This window comes from Acyrthosiphon pisum, chromosome A1 (assembly GCF_005508785.2).
Source record: "Acyrthosiphon pisum isolate AL4f chromosome A1, pea_aphid_22Mar2018_4r6ur, whole genome shotgun sequence".
Lineage (NCBI taxonomy): Eukaryota > Metazoa > Arthropoda > Insecta > Hemiptera > Aphididae > Acyrthosiphon > Acyrthosiphon pisum.
Window position 1 is genome coordinate 40143207 of NC_042494.1, and position 24525 is coordinate 40167731.

The 24525-nt window shown below is 28.9% G+C and overlaps 1 protein-coding gene across 1 annotated transcript; it reads right to left on the reverse strand.

Annotated features, from left to right (window-relative positions):
* Positions 1-914: 914 nt before the first annotated feature.
* On the reverse strand, positions 915-16888 carry LOC100162675 (MFS-type transporter SLC18B1). The gene is made up of 12 exons (XM_001942499.5): positions 16495-16888; positions 14827-15167; positions 12718-12813; positions 12583-12656; positions 9477-9624; positions 9326-9394; positions 9139-9256; positions 7976-8091; positions 7716-7906; positions 7467-7562; positions 6799-6967; positions 915-1653 (listed from the first exon to the last, which is right to left on the reverse strand). Exons 2-12 carry the CDS (start codon positions 14941-14943, stop codon positions 1342-1344), a joined length of 1506 nt encoding a protein of 501 aa, XP_001942534.1. The 5' UTR covers positions 14944-15167; positions 16495-16888; the 3' UTR covers positions 915-1341.
* Between the last annotated feature and the right edge of the window lie 7637 nt (positions 16889-24525).

Sequence of the window (24525 nt, forward strand, 5' to 3'; positions counted from 1 at the left end):
GATATAATAATACCGTACTGCAGCAGGGTTAGAATTGTTTGAAATCACATGTGCAATTAACTTATATTGTAGTGATTCGCCACATCACACTGTTAAGGTGATCATTATTATATAAATTATAGTCAATTTGTTTTTTTCGACAGGTGAGTTTATTATCGTGTTTGTCTTAATTCGTAACATGACGTTGTCAGTGCTATTTTAAATTATATAATAAAACAACGTAATATTTAACAAAGTTTATATCTGTACATTGATAGGTACTCCAAATATACGCTATATTGACCATATCTTATACTATAGACTTACCGGTCTCAAATATGTATGATAATAAGTTTTTAATATAATTTAAACATAGTGACGTATAATATTAATATTATGTAGGTAGGTGTATTTAATAATAAAATCATATTGTAACACGGCGCTATGGATAGGCAATTTAAGTACACCACTATCTTGATGAGTACATTTTTCCAGTTCCTCCCATTTTCCAGTATTATATTAATTACTATTAAAAAGGGATAAGTTAAAAAAAAAATCTTTAAAGACGTCGTTGTTTTTGCTTATTTTTATTTGCCAGTTACATAATATTATTGCTAATATAATAAATATATTCACAACAAATACAAATAAGTTTTTACTTAAAAAAAAAAAAATTGAGATTCAGCAATATAGTATATAAACAAATTTTGCTTGACAAGCAATTTTAAATTAATATATATATATATAATATACTTATTTATACATACAAATAAATACGTCAAGGCTAAAAACTCAAGCCCTGGACTGAAAAAGCTATACGTTATTACAAAAATAAGTTTCTATTAAAAAATATATGTAGGTATATAATATAGTATAATATTTAAAATTATGACTTATTATTATTATTATTATTATTATTATAAAACCAATAAAAGTATACGACACGAAGAAAAAAAATGTAAAAAACAAAACAATACTAATAATAATATAAACAACAATGGCATAACGATAACAGTATTATGAGACGGTGACTATACCTAAATAATGGGGAGGTGGTGGTTTTTGTTGGTCACGCCGGAAAATCGGTATTTATCTGTTAAGTACGTTGGTGTAAAATTGTGTAAAATGAGTAAAATACGGCAGCGTGGGGGAGGGGTAAAAACTGGCCTAAACTGTTTACACGACTATCGGTATTCGATATTTCAAAAACGAAAAAACAAAACAAAAAACTCAAAAATACGATTAAAAAAAATAAAATATCATACGTGGACAGATTGTAGAAGCGAATGTAGTAGTGATAACAATAATATATCGTGATATTGTATAACAACGTGATAAATCGTGTTGAACTCGCGGTGGCGGTCAGCCCAGCAGACCTCTGGTCTCGTCGGCGTAGCTGTTGCCGATGTGACTTCCGATGACCAGTTCGCTCTCCTTCCGGTTCCACGTGCCCAATCGGTTTTTGTAGCTGCTGCACGCGATTATGCCTTCCATGCCGGGTGGCCGTTCCGGGGGCACCGGGCACGTGAGTGCTGAAGTCATGTGACCGTTGTACCCTCCACCGTTCTCCGTCACGGACTTGACCAGCGGGTCCATCAGGTTGTCCAGACTGTGCACGTCTTTGGCCAGCCTGGGTGGCCGGGAGAAGATCAAGAACAGCGCTACGGCCACACCCTGCGGGGAAGAAGAATTATTAGAAAGAAAAACCATGACATTATCGTAAATCGATTTACATGTTATTACTATTTATTTTTACACAAATAAAATAATTATAGTACGATCGCAGTAAGATTGGTAAATCGGCGAAAAAGAAAAAAACGGCTTGGCAGAATGTAAACCTAACCATTATTTTCGCAAATTACATAATATATAGTATTCTTCCAAACGTTTTTTTTTTTTTTTATTGACATTAAGTCTATTTTTTAAATAAAAAATTCTATATTTCCTGTTTTGAATATACTTTAGCCCGCAGCGACAGCTTCAACTGGTTTATACTGTACCTATTGAAAGCTAATAGTGTGCAATAATATTCAATAATCTTGTAACTTTGATCAATAATTAAATTTATCAATTTCGTTATATATAGGCTTAAGCTAAGGCCTCGCTATTGCCGTCGATTTTAACTCAAAAGACCTTAAGTTTTGACAAAATTAAAGTTAGTTTACGTTGTCTGACTTTGATTTTGAAAAAACAAATTAAACTCTGTAGAAAATTGTCTATAGATCGTACGGAACACTTTTTAAAAATTAAATCTTATATTATTGTGAACTGTAATCGAAAACTTGAAAATATGAGTTTTTTAGTCAAAATTTAAATCCAAATTTATATTAAAAACGGGAAGTATTTCGTACGATTTACAGACATATTTTGCTGAATTCAAATATTTTTAACTAACTATAATTTTATCAAAACAATAAATAAGCTGTCGTAAAATTCGTATAGTGAATTATATATTGTTATCAAGTATTGACATGTGCATAAGCGTACGAGAGTAGTACCTGCATTGAATTTCACTCACACTAATAAACATTTACAACTAACCCATAGATCACGGGTGGCTAAGACGAGATTAAAAATTGCCTAAATGTTGCCCCTTAAATAAAAGCCGTAGCGAGGCACCTCCCTTTACCAACAACAATTTTATAAAAATCAAGTTTTAAAAATAGTTATTTAAAATGAAATTTATAGATTAGAACAAATAGTCAAAAATTTTTGATGCGCCCATGTGTTTTTACATATTATCTGCTGATAATTAAATTTTGTTTTCTTTAAGGGGCCTCACCATCATATTTTTTTTGTCAAAAACTACTGTTTCTAATTCCAACGTTACGTGTCAACAATTACCACGATTTTCATTCTGAAAAAATATTCGGATTTTCCGTAATATAATATACAAGGGAACGATCGAGCCACAATTTTAAGTTTTTTAATTTAAATTGCAATAAATATTGTAAAAATAAAAAAAATCATAATTTCCAACTTAAATATTTAATTAACTAAATACAATTTTAAAAATGTGCCTTGATCGATCCCTCGTACATGTTATGAAAAAAAAGGATATTTTGACGAAATGCAAATCGAGGTAATCGTTGCGACGTTTTGTTGGAATTGGAATCGTATGTTGGAGTGAAAAATAAACATTTTTTCATGACCACAATATTACAAACTGACACGTGCGTGCGAGTGCATTCCGTACCGCTACAATTGACCCTCATGGACGGCAGTACGAGGCGATGACGAGAATAGAAATTGTCTATATTAATGATTCTCCTTAAATCAATGATATAGCGAGGCCCCTTAAGTTACAATGATGGTTCCTTAATAATAGACTCCCATAGAATATCAAATATTGTACTAGTTATCCTGCCCGACGTGGTTCCTGGAAAAGATTTATTATTTTTTAAATACATTTGTAAAAAACGGTGGATGCCACATTTATACTATAATTATAATAATAGATAATGTTACATCCAAAAATTGTTTTTGCATATTTTACAATTTGTATTGCATATAAATCTAGCTTTACAAATGTAATATGTAACTAATGCGTAGCAATCATTTAAATAAACAAAAAGAATATTAGTTTTTCGTGAGTTGAAAAAAATGTGAGCTATTATTGTTGTGAGATTCTTATTTTCACATTTATAGCCACTTATTATACTCAGACAATTTTTACAAACTATAAATTGCTTATAGAATATTTAAACCCCAGTACCGTGAGCTACTATTCCAAGAACACAAAGTTCAATAACTCAGAAAACTAATAGTTACTATTTCAAAGTTTAAAAACAAAAAATTATCTACTTTCAGTAGAAATAGAAGTTTTTAATTTTAAAAAAAAGTGGGCAAGTGGATGTCGCTCGGGTGTACAGTCGGTTACAAGTGGGTCAATGTATAATGGATTGTATTAAACTTGAATTCAATGATATAGTATCACTGTATAAGAAAAACAATTCTGAACGTAGATAGTTTGTCAGTCTGGATATTTTATATTGTTATTATTTATTATAGAATGTAAGTTGAATTAATATTAAAAATTAAAATGTCGTTATGTTATTATTATTTTTTATTCGTTTCTATGGTGATGAACAATTAGGATAAACGTTAGAAATTAAAATCCCGTTTTTAGTGGTTTTTTCATAATTTGTTGGTGGTTTTTTCCGTGGCATTAATTAGCTATTGAGAAAATTAAAAAATGACCTCTCTAAAGTACCATATTGATCCAATTTGCTAAAAAATAAGATACTATATTATGTTGAAATCGAAGCACTCTCCTTCTGGTAGAAATTTCGTATACTGGGTAAAAAAATAAATTTAAAAAAAATGAATACAATTGTAAAACCACTATAGCTTCTTTGCTCCGCTCAAAATCTAAAAATATGTTTGTATCAAGACAATCATTAAGAAAAATATGGTATAAAACGTTTAAGTATCTAAAAAAGTTTTCTCTGAGTATACTTCAAAATTACAGAAATTAGAATAATATGATTGAATACAATATTAAAGGATGAAAGGAGATGAGCAGGATTTCAGATGAACCCCACTGTATACACGTTAACTACTCCGTTCTCTAATCATATCGGTGTACGCGACTCTCGAACTTTTATTTGATCATTTCTATTTGAAAAATCGAGATTTATATCGACGTTTGGCGGATGACTGCACTATGCCTTCTAACAGTATTGTCGTGTGACCGTTGTTGTCACTTGTCGTGCGTCAGTATGAACTGGCTACCATTATATTATTATTATATATATAGTTAGATTATTAAACTTTCTTCGACACACCATCAATCGAGCTGCATCAAACCATGCTGCAGATGTGGTTTCTCGAGCAGTGTTGAGTTTATCTAGATAAATATTCTTTTATCTTTTATCTTATCTAGATAAATAGAGAATATTAATTTACACAAGATAAAAATCACCGTTATCTAGATGAATTTATCCAGATAATTTAATTTATTAAATGGATTTTATTTATTATAATTTATAGGTAGACAATTAAGTAATTTATTAAATAGGTAGTATTTACTAATAACAATTGATATTTTTGATAACATACTATTAAGTTATTCTATATTGCTACGAGCTTACGGAAAGTGCCATAAACCAATATAAAATAATTTATCTAGATAAAAAAAAAAATTTCATCTTTATCTAGATATAAATAAATAATTTAGTTATCTTTATCTTTATCTAGATAAAATTATATTTATCTCGGCTCAACACTGTTCTCGAGGCAAGGTATTTAATACAAGACGGTTGTACTCTAACAACTATACGTCGGACGATGTTTATTATATCATTACAAAATGCGTTTATCACCCAGAGGCCATGAGCCAAGCGCTTTCCGGTGACTGTTCTTTTGGTATCCGGACATGAGAAAAACGATCAATAAACCTATTTATTGGTCTAACGAGAGTGTCCGAGGTTATAACTTATAAGTCATAAAATATACCTACGATTCTTATTGCCGGATCAAAATCGGTAAAACCGAATGGATGCAAATTCCTTGGCCTTGAGTGCAACAAATTAATTTCCTATTTTATTTATCTAAATATTTTATCACAAAGACAGATAATAAAATAATCAGTTATTTTTTTTTTCATTCGTACAGCAAGTAATAATACCATACAGATTGTATGTAAAATATATTGTAATTCGTATTGGTTATTAAGGTAAGGTTTATAATATATGTCATCAAAAATTAATATAACATTGTGATAAAAGCCACTCGCTGAAGTCATTTTATTTAGTAGTTAGGTACTTACAATATTTTTGTTTATCTCTTAAACGGAATAAACACTCGATTAATTTACTTGGTACCTATTTTATGGTAATAAATTATAATAGTCAATCACCAATCACTAATCACCCAACAGTCTTATAGTAATAATTACATTTGAATAACCATAAATCAGATAGGTAACTTACTCGCCCTTGGCATAATCTTATCAATATTCATATTTAATTCACAATACACAAGTTTAAAAAAAATCATTTCAACTTTCAATAGTGGGTATTAAAATTAATCGACGTTAATGACCATTTAATAACTTATGATTTCGAATGATAGCTTAATAAATACAACTAAGAAAACTGATAATATTTTAAATTTAATTAACAAAACTATTTATAAACAAAAATACATGAATGGTGGTAAGTTTGTAAATAAATGTTATCAAGAGTATAAGAAGTTTTTCAATTATTATCGTTGTTTTTCTTTTGATATATTATCACTGGGTTATTTATAAAGTTAAAAATCTGAAATTGATCAGTATCTATTTAAGATAACATAAATCAACAAATTGAAAAGTATTGTAATTTCATGCAGTTTTTCCACTGATTAAAATAATATTACGAGAGTATATTCTCTTTAGATTTAGTTTTCGTTATATTGATGAAAGTTTTTAGTCAGAAGTTTCCGTAAACCGTAAACGTCATCAATTTGATCCGCGATAACTGCGTCTATTGAGATTTTACATATCTACATATTATTATTTACTAATATTTTTTATCCTTCTCTGTTTTTTCATTAACGATCACAGAATCCTAGTTAACAATTATTTCCTTAATTTTTAAATATTAATATTAATGTTACTCATTTGGATCGTTAATGTAAATCATACATAAATGTAAGACCTAGAATTCCATTTATTTATACGTATTTTAACTTGTAAGCATGTGACAAAAAAATATTATGGATAACAAAAAATATCTACCATATTTTCTATTATACCTAGTGGCTAGTACATATCTTATAACTTATAAATATATTAATAAAATAACTCACGCTAAATATTTTTATTTTTTTACTCACTACAACAGCAGATAAGACGATAACAAATAAAGTAGCTGCGCCAAATCCTACTATATCGTACAGCACACCAGCAATTGAAGGACCGATAAAAGCTCCGAGTGCAAAAGTGGAAGTCCAAAGTCCCGATATCAGACCATAAGTTTCAAGGTTATTGGCAAATCCGTGTTGACTGGAAAATCAAACAAATTGTAATTTTTACAACACAAAAACAAAATAAAACAATCAACAGGAATCATTTTAACTTAATCAATAATATATGGATACTGAATTTAATGCTGGTTAATTTAATAATGTATTATATCAGTGTTGATTATTAAAACACCCAAAAACTGTCAATAGGTAGGTACTTATTCAGCAAAATGTCTTATATATGATTCCAAGTTTATGCATCTCATATTATTATCATTCAAATTCGTACGAAACCGTTGTTTTATAACGGTGTAAGATATTTTTGGATTAAAAAATTCTATAGAATTGGAAATAATTGTTTTAAATCCCTCGCTCACTGTTTTGGCGAACTTTTATTTACATTCGATGCATATACAAACATAAAGTTAAATGAGCATGTAAATCAATAATTTTAATGTCACATTCAATTTAAAAGTAACGGATGACTTATGAGATTTGTTTCACGATTACTGAGACGAAAAATCTCCGGAAACACTTACATGGCGGTCCGCAGAGCGTCGGTGAACGATGCAACAAGTTGTGCGCCAATTCCCATTCCGTGCATCACCAAACCCAGTACGGTGACGGAAAATTTTCTAGAAATACATTAAACGTTAATTATTTTTTAACCTCAATACTATTATATCGTCAATAATTATAACTATATATAATATAATATCTGGCACAAACATTTTTTTCTTTTTCAAAAATCACTCTCACATTACGGCGAACACCCGCTGTACACTTACGTCGGTCCTTGGATAAACGGCACAGGGCCGATAAGACTGAATCCGATCATGAGTATGATGCACCCCAGCAACGTGACGACCTTGGCGGGCACCACTTTGTCGCATAGCCAACCCCACCAGGGCGCCGTCAATGCATAAGTTCCACCGTTTATGACGAACATCAGCCCCAAGACCATTGGAGACAAATTGAACTGAAAAAAAAAACAAAAGTAAATTAAAACAGAAATAACAGTGATGTCATATTGTGACAACGGTCATACTTGTCTGAGATGTGGTTCCAAGGTGGCCGACAAGAACCCAATGCTCATAGACGTTACGATAATACTAGCGGCCGCTAACATTATACCAGGAATTTTCAATACTTTCAACAGACTAGCTGTAAAATGCGTGTATAGTTCAGTCTTTAAAAAACATTTTAATCAAATTTCCATATTACGTAATATTTTCATAAAATTACAATATTCTAGTACCCTACACTCAATCGCCCAAATATTGTGGCGAAGATTTTGTATATTAAAAACATTTAAAATATAAATGTCAAAAACCAATATACGTAAATCGCATTCATTTGACGAGTAAATAATTTCAAAAAAGCAATATTCTTAAAACATTAAATAATAATATAATGTTATGTCATAATATAATTTATAATTAATTTAAATATTATTTAACATAACATAATCAACTCGTATAGTTGCAGTACATGAGATGTCTCTTTTAGCTATTACTGTCATGTTTTGTCAAAATTATTATTCGAATAAATTATTCTCACTATTTCTGACCACGTTTATCACACAAAATATTTAGAAATAATTGTTTGTTTTGAAAGAGCGTTCGTCATAAAATGTTTTTCTTAACAAAATATATTTAGGTTTTTAAATATTTAGTTGCAATTTATGTTATCATCTGCGTAATGCATAGTAAACATAGACATTTTATTAATAAACTGGCCGTCTTCACGTTTCCACCGTGCCAAGATAGGTGGCACTTTTCGGTTAGTGAGTTAATTGATACGGTACAATTTATATACTCATATTATATACTAAACAGGCTGCATTACTGATCCGTGTCGCCATGTGACTATCAATGTAGGTATTTGGTATAGGATGGGCCAGTCTATGAGTAATTTATTAAAAAAAGGTTTATGATAATAAGCCAAAATTTTTTTTTGTTTTCGTATGATAACAATTTCTAACACATTTGACCATTTGAGAATAGTCAGTTATAAAATGGATATGAATATTTATAAACATTCTTTAAATGTTAGTCTTAGAATTTTTATTCTTTAAATCTAAGTAAACAAATGTATTTCTTAAATTAATACTATATATAACTTGATATTATACAAAACATTTTACAAAGTTTAATTGAAATTTAAACTTTCTATAACGATAATAATATTATTCTTTAAATCAAAAATTACCATCACTAGTAACGTCATTTCTACGATTCGGGTGGTCGGGTAATACAAACGCCGTCATGACAGCCGAAAGGAATAGTGTAGAACCCAAAACTAAAAATGGAGTTACAAAGCCTCCGACCTGAGAAAACAAATTTATTAGTACGAGATTTATTATAATTTTATAACATCATAAACATTGTATTCTAACTTGATACAAAGCTCCGCCGACGGTTGGTCCAACAATCAGCCCAAGTCCGAAAAATGTCTCAAGAGAAGCCTACAATTATTACATTTATACATTATACATATTATACACGTATTCAAATCTATAAAATTAATTTATAAATTTTGTTTCTTACAAATGTGGTAGCCACATTGTCCGGAAACTCCATGGCAATGATGGCAAAACTGGCTGTCAAAAATGCCGCATTTCCCATCGCTTCAACGATACGTATGACGAATGATAATATGATGAATGGGTAATGACCTTCCACCCTGTCCAAAAATCTGGTACCAAACAGTAAAAAATAAACCCCGATTTTAATGAATCCATTAGCTTTTACGTCATCAAATTCAGAGTAGAACGAATCATTAATCGAATAATATGCACAAACAATAAACACGCGTCCACTAAAGAACTGTGAACTGTGCGTTTATAAAATAAAACATAAAATTATGTTTTATACTATTGTGTCTTATTGATTGAACATAAATTATTAATACATTTAATAGTCATTAATAGTTTAAACATTTATTTTATATCTCGTATTCTCGGCTCTCATATAAATATAGCTACTTTAAAGTTCAAATTTATTTTAAGACGTTCGCTTAAATAATCTTAATACTAAAAATCAAATGTGTGGAATCTTAGCTTTAACAAGCTCCGTTTACGTTTTTAAATTTAAAAAAAATACAGTCGATCTGCTGTATTATAGAACGTAGGTATCGATTATTTGTATTTTTAGTCACTGTAATGGATGTGATGAATTTGAAAAATTCAATTATACTTACACGTAATACAATTGTGCTCGAAGGCAGACCGACAAGTCAGCCTTTAATTTTTAGCAGAATTAATTTTTTTTTTTTAAATAGGAATACGGTAACTATGCCACTACTTAACTATTTTTATGAACTTTCTTATACTTGTTGAGGAATAATTATTTTTGACTTAATATTAATATAATTATTATTATAATTTTTAATTTGTATGCATGATGTTTTATTTATTTTAATTTAGTTTAATAATTTATTATACGGCTTTGTTGAATCAATAAATATGTGACTTATATTAAATCAAATCTATTTAAGTTATAAATTATTTTGATTAAGTAATAAATATGACCAAATTGTCGGTATCCTTTTAAATATTTTATATATTTTTTAAGCCCATTAACCAGGTACTAAAATATAAAAAAAATATGTATACGAAACAGGTAGATAAAATGTGACCCAATTGCCAACCGCTAATAATTGTATAATGCTAGTAAAACGGCAAGCTGAACTAATTCTTGCCAAAAAAAAAATCGCCTAATATTAATAATATTATATTGTTATATGATTTTATATATTAATACTACTAGCTGTTATTTATTTACTTGTAAGTCAATACTAACGTGCCATAGAACAATGTGAATAGCTTCGCAGTATATATAGCATACAATTAATTAAAATTGTTTACTGAAAAACGATGACTATATTATATTCAATATTTAATTATTGTTACTTCAAACAAAATGTTATTACATACATAAATCAAAAAAAAATATGTTTAGATATCTAAAAATAATTCGAAATATTTTGAATTAGATATCTGTGTATAGAAAATGTTAACATAAATATTTGGTAAACAATTCAAGTCTTTAAAATTATTCAACTTTAATTATAATTGGTTTAGCAACATTTTTTTTTGTTTTTCTATATTTTTTTTGAATATTAGGTAGGTAGGTACTACAATAACTATTAATAAGATTAAATTGTCCACCGACCACCACCAAAGTTGATATTTAAAACATTTATATTGCTACCAATTAAAGGTTAAAAAAAATTTAATTATTTTAGTAAATTTACTCTTTTCAGAGTAAAAACGCACCAGATTTACGTAACAAAACCGGTTTTTACCGTGGCCTCCTGGTGCGTTCTTATTCTGAAAAGAGTATAGTAATTATAAAATAAAAAATAATCTTAGTTTTATATCACAAAAAATACTAAACAATAATAATTAATATTAAATTGATATAAGTAATTAATTTTTAATCAATAATTCTAAATATAGTAATAGATAATAGATAATATGATAAAAAAGTTTATAAAATGGGAGTTTTAAATGGAATTATAGTCTTTATAATCTATTATTGTATATGGTAATATTGTACAAAATTATAAAATTACGAAGATATACAGTCGTAAAAATGAAATGATAACATTCTTTTGAAGTTAAAGTTAAAAGGGAGCAAAGATCTAAGGCTGAAAAGTTTTAAAACTTTTAAAGTGAAACTTTCATGAAAATTGAAAGGTTCCAAAGGTTGTTAAATGAAAAGTTTTGAAACTTTTCATTGCCTGCTAAAGAATGACGAATACTATTATTAAAGTATTAATTTTATTTTAATAAATAAATCAATAACAGCTTATCAATCACTATTATATCATTTGGTAAGGTGATGAGATGTAAAGAATAATAAACAATTTTAATTGTGGAATAATAGGTATACAAATCAAATTAAATATCTAAAAGAGGAAAATAAAAAGTTTCAATTTTTTTTTAAAAAGTTTCATCGGGCCAGTAAAAACATGGCATTTTACATCTCTGTGAAAGGGGGCCTAAGTGTATGGGGTGTCCTGGGCCCCGTTATTCTTAATCCGGGCTTGGATGAAAGACTCAAAATCTATAAATTGATTAGTTTATAAAATGTACAATTGTTTTTTTCATGTTATCGTTTTCATCAGACGATTTCTTTAAAACGTAATTTTTATTATTTCAAATCATTTGGTGTTGGTTGCTGAGGCCTTAAAATCAGTAGATTTTTGAGACACCTCCCCCCCTCCACCGAACCGGTCTACAAATTAACCGATTTTTCTATCGTATTCAGCAGGCCTGATTTTATTAGCTATACAAATTTCAAAAAAGTTAAAATAGGTGCGAGGTCAAACAGTCAGTAGCTTCTAGACTATATATACAGTGAACATTTTATACTATTTATAGATACCACGAACCTGTTTGCACCGTTCTATATTGGTATTGACTTTATAAGTTAGTGATAACAATAATATAATATATAGTAAAATCTTATAATAATAAATGCGATATTTTTAGCAAAATTCAGTTCTACCAACCATATAACTATAGTTATAATAAATAAATTATAAATATCCTTAAAAATAGAGACTGATACACACACATACAACATTTTACCAAGGTATTATTGGTATATATTATATTTATTATAGCTGACTGTAATTTCTTCTTACCCAAATAAAATTGCACATACTCCTGTTGTGAATATTCCTCCATTGAACAGATATTTGGGTCCGATCCTATTCAACTAAAACGTTTACAATTTATTTTTTAAAAATCTGCAATATTTAAAACCTTATTCAACTTACATGTTTTCCATAAACGGGACTGATTAAAAATACGACCAGTTCAAAAATACCGAATACGAAACCATACTCGGTTGCAGTGGCTCCTTTCTTTTCAGCCTAAGGTTAATTTAAAATTGAACACATTTTTTATAAATATATAATATTATTGTTATACGTATTGATCAATTTTATTTTAATATTTTTAAAGAAGTTTTAATTAAAACATTAGCCGTCTCAAATTCGGAATTTCCATATAACTTAAAAAAAAATATTTTTCTATAACAAAATATGTGCACTTAAAAATATGTACATAAACATAATACATAATATAATAATAATATAGTGTTTGTACGTATTATTTTATTTTATATGCGGTATGCATATAAATTATATTTACGTTAGTGCAAAATCGTGTATGTTTTTATGTAAACATGACTTTTAAGTTTAACATAATTAAATAGTCTTTCACTTTTCTTATGCTATAATATGCTATGAAATAAATAATATATTAATTGGTATAAATACATTTAATAATTATTACACTACATCATTATCTGATTATCATATTAACGAATGCAGAATACGTAAATGTAGTATTTATCTATTAAAAAACTCTAGAAATCAAAAATCGATTAACCATGCACAACTGTAATCGTAAATACTGTTTCCAAATTAGACCCATAGACTTCTGTAATATTTACAAACAAAATACTAAACCGTGTCGAGGTTACCAGTAATCGAAAAAACCAACGTCTTATGAAAACTTTGGACTTGAGAGTAGCATGGTATAATAATGTAGGCTTTGTATTTAGGTCGAGATTGTAAATCGGAACAGTCTTTGCATATGCGCGCTTTTATTTATATTTTATCCGTTTATTTGTAGGACAATGGCTACGTGACCTACCTATTATATATTATAATATATAATAATATATAATATCACGCGAGGGAGTGCCGGCCCAATTTCTTTGAGCGACTATGACCAAGAGCTTATCAAAATATGAAACAAATCTTGACACACCTATACAAATTGTGGCCAAAAATAGGACGGACAAGTGAAACAGAGATTAACAATATAATATTAAGTTGCAGTGGTTGTATACGTATATTGTTATAATATACATATATCTCAGTTTTGTGTACTAGCAGGTACATGATGTGGCCCACGTACGAGAATTTTAACGGTTTTATATCAGATAATGAGATAACTCAGTAACTTAACCTAGCTATGATAGAATATAGAATATGCTAAACACATTTCGGGTAAGAGATTTAAATTTTTATTTTATTTAAATCAATTAATATTTAATACCAATCACGAAAAACTATACATTTTGAAAAAGCGGTATACATATAATTAATGCCCCCCCCCCCCCCACCAACACTGTCAACACCACACATACCCTGCAAACGCTACAACTGTGTAAAGGGTTGAAGAACATATTATTATGTTCAACATTATAAATTATAATATGCGGTCCTCACGGCTATAGCCCATTTAGCTCCCGTTTAATAAAACGGTCAAGTCCCAATGCTTCCGTTTTTTATGACACAAAATCCTAATTCTATTTTTTAAATATTACATATGCAAAGTAAATTATACAAATTTACGTTATATAAAAATCTTTAGGTATCTTTATCGTAAATTAAAAACGTATTTTTTTTTAATTTTATATTATAGTAAACAACTTTTGTGGTCAAATACCTGAGCCGTTTGGGAATATTTAAGTATACGTGAAACTTTTTTCTTTCTTTTTCTTTGCACTGTTCGTTGCCTTTTACGGTTAAAACGGATTCGGCAACAATATGCGGATGGCGTTACAGAAATCTGCGAAAGGTACTGAAAACGAATCTTTACCCTACAGCTATTAAGATTTAAATGTTTTTTTTTTCTTTAAATCAATCGATATTGATCCCGGAAAACTATAAATAAATTATTTGTGATTCAAAAAACAATGCACTTATAATTAATACCATCGATATAATATCCTATGACGACCGATAATGCCTTTACCCCCCCCCCCCCCCCCGACCACCAACACTGCACATGCCCTGCGTGCAAGATGATTGACGGACATAAAATTATGTACTTATATTATGTTTGTTTGACATAAAATTCAGTCCTCTCACCTCTTGCGGATAGAACGGAGCCTGCAATGATACGCAGATGGCGTTACAAAAGTCGGCGATACTGAAAACGATTAACGTCAACCACTGTCGTTTGCTGAAATTTGATATGCGTAGCATATTAAACGAGGACGGTCCACCGCCACGTAGATGCGTAGATGATGATGCTGCTGGTGTACTGCCGAAACCAATAGAGCTTTTGTCGTCGTCGTAGTCGACGCGATAAGATATAATAATATTATGACCGTCGATCGCAGGGTTCGGAATAGCAGACTAGGAGACAGATTTTCATTCGGTTCCTGTGCGTGTGATTCGTGTCACATGGTTGTTGTTGGACCGCGGATCTGTACAATACAATAATATTATTAAGGTATAATTAATACAATAATATATGTATAATCGATACAAGAACAAAACGTTTAATGAAATAAAACGAATTTCCCGCAATAAAACGATCTCGACAATGATAAATAATTAAACGCACCGAAGTGTAAAATAGACATCTGTATGTAATAGGAATATAGATATATTTATAAAAAAAAATCATAAAACCGTTGACGGGGTCGATGACTTGACCGTATCAATATGTAAATACACTAATATACCGCAATCATTGTGTAATTTATAGGTATATCATGTACATTACAGATTTATGGTATTATTATTATTATAATGAGTCGTTCAGATGATAAGTGACGATCGGCGGACGTGGCAAGTAAATATTGCGGCAAAAAATAACCGTTCGGACCTCGTTGGGGAAAAAAATCCCTTCGTAGATGAAAAAGAAAAAGAAGAAAATACTGAGTTTCCGATATTTTCGTATATGGCGCGTAGTCTTATCACACAGAATATATTTGAAAATAATGATTGTGCATCCATAATCGGTGACCCGGGCAGCACGCAGATGACCCACCGAACGCTCGTGCGTATTCTATCCCGATTAGTGCACACGTCATATTATGCACGTTATCGTCGTCACTATCGCTTGCGATTGAATTATATATTATTGTTCAGACTTAAAAATATTGATATTTGTTTGATTATTCCCCCGCAAAATCTTTTCATTCATCTTTCGATAACACCGCATAATGTACGCGTAAACGTATATTATAATACCTAGGTACTTACTCAATGGTGTGATTGTATATAAATTGCTCATTTTAGGGGATGATGTGTTTGAATGTACAGCTCGCACGGACCTTGTACATACTGCATTCGGATACACTGCAGTTGACGATGGTGTAATTACTATTATTATTAAACGATAATATTTGAAGGTTCTCGTGGAGATAAGCTAAGAAATCGTATAAACGAATAACGACGTATCGAAAAGCGGAATACACAATATATATATACTATACGTGATAAGACGTAGGTACGCGCGACATCTGCACACGAGTTTATCCACCGATCACCGACGACATGAGTGCGATCGAATCACACTTGACAAGCACGAGGCCGTCAAAATAACGTACAATATTAATATTATAATAACAACGTGTCCGCATGTATAGGTACATCGCTGGGCGAAGAGTGCATTCAAAATGTCCATGGGACGTGTCCGTTCATAAGGCAATTATAGTTTCGTCGGGAGTTATGCCCGCGGTTACAGTGTGTCAAACGTGAATTTTAAAATAAAAAAGGTAACGTAAATTGTTTATATAGACTTACTTATATCTGGCAAAATCGATATTCGTGTGAACCGCATGCGGTGGTGGCGACAAATCCGACGTGTGACAGCAGCGATGCGTAAAACCAGCTATATGAAAAAATATGCTTAAAAGGTTTTTGAAATTCACTTCTAGACGAGTGGTGATGCAGGCAGATGGATAGGTAAGTGTAGCGCGACGTTAACAATTATTATAATGACCACAGGTAAAATGAACAATAATAATATATAGTGTCGCGAACGTGACGGACCAACGTGCGATCGCTTTTTGTGTCAATGATCAACGTGCACCGTGTTATTGCCGTTTAATAAATAAAATATTATAATAATAATAATAATTATACCGAACAAACACACGGCACACAACCAGACCAGAGGTGAATCCGCGTGTACGTATAATAATATTAATGTTATATCGCCGAGTCTGTTATCTGCTCACGCTGCAGGGGTAGCCAAGGTGGGGGTATTGGATTCGATGTTGAATGTGTACCTACCTGCCTCCTATATAATATACCAATAATGCGTACGTTTTCATGATTATCATTGTATTTTATTATTATATGTGACCAAAGTTCGATGTAGACCTATAATAGGAGTGTACCAATATAATATAATTATGTCTTGCGCATATTATCACTTATTAGATAATATGGTGCACACAGTTAGTGTACGATTAAATGTGTATAGGTAGACATCGAGTATCGCTATTTGTCGGGGGAGGGGAGGGGTACGAGTTCATGGGAAATTATAAATGTTTCTTCCAGCAAAAACATTTACCACTTATAATAAGGTATTCTAAGTACTTTTTTTTGGACAATATTTATAAGGGAAAATGTTCAATCGTTTTTTTAGAAGCGCTAAACCCCCTCGACATTACCCCACTCATCGATTTTTTTACCAGTACATTCGTACCTAATTATTATGACGTACAAACCCTAGAGAAACTGACATCATTTTTCGTGTAGATATAATAACATTATATCATACAAAAGAAACTTAAAATAGCCTACAGAATTATGTGCATATGAGGTCTTATCGCCCAAAGGCCATCGCGACGTATGCGATATCATATGATAGGATAGTATTATAGGATTTCAGGTGATACAAATCTTGGTATTTTAATGTCGAACGGATATTATGTGGATGTATAATATAATAATATAATAGTATACCTACTGGTAGGTTAGTCGTATATATTATTATTTATCATATAATAGTCTCTTGGGAACTTGCTGATATAATGAGGGTTTTTTATTGCGAATTCTAGATAGGATATTATTTTAAAAAACGCAAAAATATAAAGGTATTTTTTTCTACAATATCCCCATTTTGGATTATCCAAATATACTATTTAGGTATCCATAATTGTATTGTAATTGTTTGGATAGAAAATGTGAAAAGATTAATATACTTTTTCTCCAGCGGTAAATTCGTGTTATATGATATTGGCTATTGTTATACTTTTACGTGATAATGTCAGTTACAAAACTGACTAATTTTTCTAACTTAAAGATAACTTACCATAATGATTTTCTCACGTTTATTTTTTTAGTCAAGCTTAATGGGTCAAAACGACATTATTATAGGTATGTGAAAGAGGAATAAGCTACTGAAATAATATTACACACAATTTTACAAACGATTTATACCAATCATTTAATGTATTAACATAATAATAATTATATTAAGAAAATCATTTTTGTATTACTGTATTTATTTATTATTTGACTTTTTGATTTGATGTGATTTTGACGTTGACGGACGGAACCTCTGTTTCTTGTAAAAGATATTCCATATAATAGAAACACAAAAATATGTATTTTTAGTTTTTTCATCCTTTAGAATAAGTAAGTAACCTAAAATTATTAATTTAACTTTAGTACGAGCCGCACTAAATTAATTGGGAATAGGGAATATATTATGATATAGGAATACTTCTTGGGATAGGAAATTTGTAGCAAAAAAAAGGGTATACAGCTGAGCTTGAATTATTTTTCCGATTTAGTATTGTATAGTTTTAAATTTTTTACTTTATAATTTGAGATTTTAAATTACGCTCGAAAAAAATGATACAAATAAAAATAAAAATGGTCAATGTATAAAATCACCCAATTTTTCGACTAATTTACTTTTCTCAACAAAAAAAGATAATAAATCACTGCAACGCGTTAGTATTTTAAATTGTGTGATATTATGATATTACGAGAGATGGAAATCATTAAACTTGCTTGTTTCACAATTTTCAAACAATTAGTCCATGTGATAATAATGATGATTACATAACATTTAATCAAATATTATTAATTATCGATAACAATTTCATTGAATAGGAAAGATGTGCTATCCTTTACGTTTTACCCAGTTTTCATCGTATAGGGCCAATAGTATGCAGTAGGTACAAATGTACAAAATATTATGTTCTATGCGTGATATAATATTTTACCTATAATGGTATTTAGTACATTACAATTTACAAAATACATTTGGACATTTGGTTGATGTAAAATATTATTAATCATAATTTGTATATTGTTTGTACAAATATTTCCTATTTTCAAACAAAAGAAAAAATTTACATAATATAGTATGTAATTGAACATTTTTTTTATTAATTTACCAATAGTCATAAAGTAGTATCGATAGCCACAATTCATTAGTAGTACATAATATATCATTCACATGTTATTCAGAGACACAATTGTTAAGTATGAATATTATGATTTTAACATAATATAATAGTTTTAAACAGTATAACATTTTTGTTCTCTTATCAGCTTAATACTAATATAGTACCGTTATAGACGTATAGTACACTGTTTCAATAGATTTATACGGATTGTTGTAATAATAATAATCACACAAAAGGTTGTTACGTTTTAATTGTAATACGTTGAATCTAATACTTTATTATTCTAAGTTATTTCCATAATCATCACTCACCGTGGCTCATCAGGTAACTTTTTTGCACTAATAATTCAAAATAACTAATGTGGAAGCACCCCGTTGGGAGGCCCTCGTATTAAAATACCTAACGGCTTGTTCGTGTTTTCTAACGTTTTACATTAATTATGCTTAAAGTTAATTTACATAAAAGATTGTATTTATACGAGTATAAAAAGAAGAATAAATCATAACTAACAAGGGGTCAATATAAAAAAATCATATTTTTTATATATTTATACTTAAAATGCATGATGTTGTATTATGCAAGATAACATTGATTCATGTTGATACACTTTTTCAACAGTGCCATAATAGTGCATTCATACATGGAATGCACTTTATGCTATCGTAAAGTTCCGAATGGGTTTGTTATATTTTTATTAATAGTAGGTACCTACTACCTATACGATTTAATTCATCGCATACCATGTTACCATTATTACCATTATTACCATCCAATAGGTCACGTTCAACCATAATTAATTTACCACCGTGCCTTACAGTAATCTATATTTTATACGGATTTTGAATACACCGTTTATTAAAATTAATGAATAGTTTATTTAAATAAAATTAATTAAGTTGAGCCTATACATTTACATTACTCGGAATCAGTTTATAAATAATATTATAAACAATCTGATCGTTCGTTAAACGTATAGAAAAATGATTTATTTTACACAATTTGAAAAAATCAAAGTTAATACACATTAGGATTTAGATTAAGCGTATTTAAATATGATTTATATTAGTTATTTATATTAACCCATAATAAAAAAAACTTGCTGCAAAATATTTTTTGTTTAGTTCACTTTCAGTCGCTCTTTTAATTAATCGATGTTTTATAATATGTTTATCTATCTTAAATGTTTTTACTATGGATTATAATTTTTTTGAACTTGAATGTAAATAGTAAACATTTTTCAAGCGTAAAATGCATTTCATTGCTTCAGAAATGTTAAAATAAAAATTCGAGATGCTTACTGAAAAGTTACGATTCACAAGAAACATAATATTTGAGTTGGTTATAACTTATATATTATGTACCTACGTATAATTAAAATGAATAAGATAACATAAATATTTTTTTCTTATACTACTAATTCAGACTTAAAAAATATAATATTAACAATGTTAATATTGTATTATATTGTTTATAATATTGTACGCATATATTTGCAGAGTTTTATACAAATAATTATAAAAACAGCATCGAGCGAGATAGATGCAATATTAATTTATACTTACCTATTACCAACTAGTTTTAAAAATCTAAAGACCTGCTGCCAACGGATAACAGTGTTTGGTATAGAACTATAGACTACTGTTGAAATTTGACATGGGTAAATAATTTTGGTTATAAGTTTCGTAGGCAAAGCATTGAAACCAGTAAGTTATACCTACTACCTATTACCGGTGGCTAAAATTGACATTATGTCAAAATGTTAATATATTTTACAATAATATTTTTTACTACGTGTGCAGGCATAACATTGTGTTCCTCTTGATTGTATTAATCGTTCAATAAATCGTAAAAGACGTGTTAGTTGTATAATAATATATAATATAATATATAGTATATACTTATACACATAGCGTATACAAACTGTAGATTTAGACTTTAGTGAACCGCGCATGTATATATTACAAAGATTAGATATATTATTTAGAAAATATAAACTAACATGAAAATAGTTTCCTCAAAAACAACTTCAGTGTATACATGGAATAATATTTAAACAGTTTATTTATTTAGAGAAGATTATTATGTGACTGGAGGTAAATAATGATTATCGCTATGTACTGTGAATTATATAATTAACCTGGTGTCCTGCAACAGCGGACCCAAACGAACTATCACACACTGTTGAATAACAACTAAATGAAATGTGTAATTGTAATAAATAATACAATATTCAAGAATATTATATTGTTAAAATATTCCTATATTTTAGAAATAGATAAAATATAAAAAAAATACTACTTATAATTTATAAATACATGATACCGTTGTTCTTGTTTTTATTTATTTAACGATTAAAGCATTAACAGCAAGAACATCACGTTTTGTTGGACTCATAAGCTATAGCTTATTATTTGTAAATGATAGGTAATGAACACCATAAATACTCTGACTTAAAAAAAATGTCAAATCTATAGGTAACAGTATAAGCATAAGACTGTTCAGTTTAAAAATTGTAAACTGATAATATATAAATAACAGCAAAATTGATTTAAAATTGATATATGTATTTATAATTATGTGCATGTCTATACCTATATTATACAAAACGTATAAACATAAAACATTAATCATCAATCATCATATAATAGCAGGGTGAAATGTTTTCTTTCTCTACAATTAACTCAATCTGTATAATTGTGTGTATATGAATTTTATGAATATGAGTATAATATTACTTTATAAAAGATACAACAAAAAAAGTTTATAATTGTGCACTTTAATTATTAAGCTAGGTATTCTCTTATTCAAGTAAAAATCAGGTTTTTTTTTTAAATTTTACAATACCAATATTCATTATCAGTAAACAATTTAAAGAATAGTTCATGTAAAATTAAAAAATGCTCATAATACGTACTGTGTACTAATGTACTATAATCTCTCATAGGTATTGATTATACGGTACGACTGATTTTATAAACATAAATTAGAATAAATGAATATAATTCAATTATTCTTGAATCGTTCTAATTATATAAAATTGTATGGTTGTTTACTTAACTTTAACCTTAACTCTCATATTATAATATACCTAATATGCTGCATGCTCACTGTTAACTTATCCACTATAACTAAGATGTAAATAATTCTAGATGAAAAGCATAATAAATGTATATAGAAACAGTTAGTTTTAAAAAAAAAAGTTAAACGGATTACGTAATCCGTTTAACTTTTTTAACAGCGTGGACAATTGATTCACTCACATAGTCCTGCATCACTGCAAGTTACTCTAGATGTATTATTATTGTCGACATCATCATCATCGTCACTATTATTCTAAATGTGAATAAGCTATAAAAAAACTGATCGAATCTCAGTTATAATCACACCTGTTGATTGAAGTTTTGCCTTGAGATTTAAAAACCACAGAGAAAACTAAATTCGATTTCTGATATATATAAGTGATAGGTGCCCGGATACCCAAAAAGTTTCCCATTGAAATGCAATGCAATCAATACAAATTATTTTCTTAGTTCAAATTCTAAAAAACAACATTACATTTTTCTACAAAGTAGGTTCAAAACAACTGGACCAATTCAGAAACTAAAAAAATAAAATATGTATGCCCTAATTGTATGATTATCGGCTTAAATAATTTAACTGATATGTATAATATAATATATTTTACATTTATCAATATTCTGTATTACATAATCGTACAACACAAATCGTACAACAGTTCTATAAAAAAATATACAATCTTGAAAAATGTATTTAAAAAAACAGAAAATTCATAGATTTTTAAGTAAAAGTACAGGTTGTCGATGTGAAACAAGAAAGGAAAATCACACTCTACAAGCATGCAAACTTCCTGGTTTCTATAGGTACGTAATTTTTTATATTACCTAATTAGAATCAATACTACGTTCAAATTAACATTACAAAAACATTTAAACATCACGTGATTTAAATACTGGTTTCTTTATAAATAAAAAATATTAAATATTAAGTAAATGTGTGGAAATCTAATGGATGTTTTAATTTTCAAAAAACAAGATTATATAGTTTTGTGCCTATGTGTATAGTCTAGAACTGATCTAGGTTATATCATTATATGTATATTGTTTATCAATATGTATTAAGTATATTATTTAAGTATAATTTATATTTTTTATAAAATAAATACCAGTACTGTTAAGGGGATAAAATTGATTTTTTTTATAGGATGTTAAAAACTTAGAAATTACAAATCAGTTTGCCTATAGTTACATAGTTCGGTAAAATTAAATTGGAATACAGATTAGCAGTTATAAACCCGTTGTAATGATCGTTTTGGCCGTTGGATTGCACAAAAAAAAACTTGAATAGAAATAAAAAAATTATAAATAGAAAAGAGAAATAGGTAGTTATGCCAATATTTTGCAATTAAAGAAATAAAAACGAAAGCAATTATTTTACTAAATAGTTATTATGGTAACTAATAAATAATATTGAAATTAATTATAGTAAGTACTGATTAAATCAAAACTAATTAACATTGCAACAAAACTATAAATTAAATGTATCTAAGTCGTAAGTATTTTTATAGCCAGTGTTAAGAATAAAAAACCGACATGTAGGTATTAGCTATACATTATTATCATTAAGGGGGCTGGAGCGTGATTCATTTTCAGTCGAAAACATAATTCATGACTTCAATCACTACGCCCAATATAATGTTCCGATATTAATTTTGAAAGCAAATTTGAATTCGTCACTAAATTATCTATGCTTTGACAATTTCATTTGTCTGATTTTTATTTTTTTTACTTAGAAATTTACTTACAAAAAGAGTAAAAATTGAACATATTCATAATTAAAATTTAAATACATTGATATCTCAATTATGGGGCCCTGCAAAAATTTCAAACACTTACCGTATTCAACGCTTCCAATCCAAAACGCTCCGAGCTATAACTAAAGCACCTTTTTACGTGTCCAACCAAACCTTACATAACGATCTTGCCATCTCACCCGTCTGTGATGTAGCTAGAACTTTTTATAGACGATTTAACTTATCTGCTAAAAACCATGATAACTCCCTAATCAAAGGACTTGCGTCGCCAAACATACCTGACAATCCTAGGAAAAGACTAAAAAGGCGGTGGTGTCGGGACCTATTAATTTAGTTGACTGCCTAATTTTATTTAAATTAAATTTTAAATTTTATTGTTAACTTATAGAAATGTATATAAATAACTGACTAAGTGTCTTCACTGGAAGGCTTCTTAAATCTGTCCTTACTTCAAGCCACTTCCTATTCATTTATCTATTTTACTTATTATTCAATTTTATGTAACAGATTGTAAATTAAAAAAAAATAATAAAAAAAAAAAAAAAAAAAATACATTGATATAGAATATGAAAA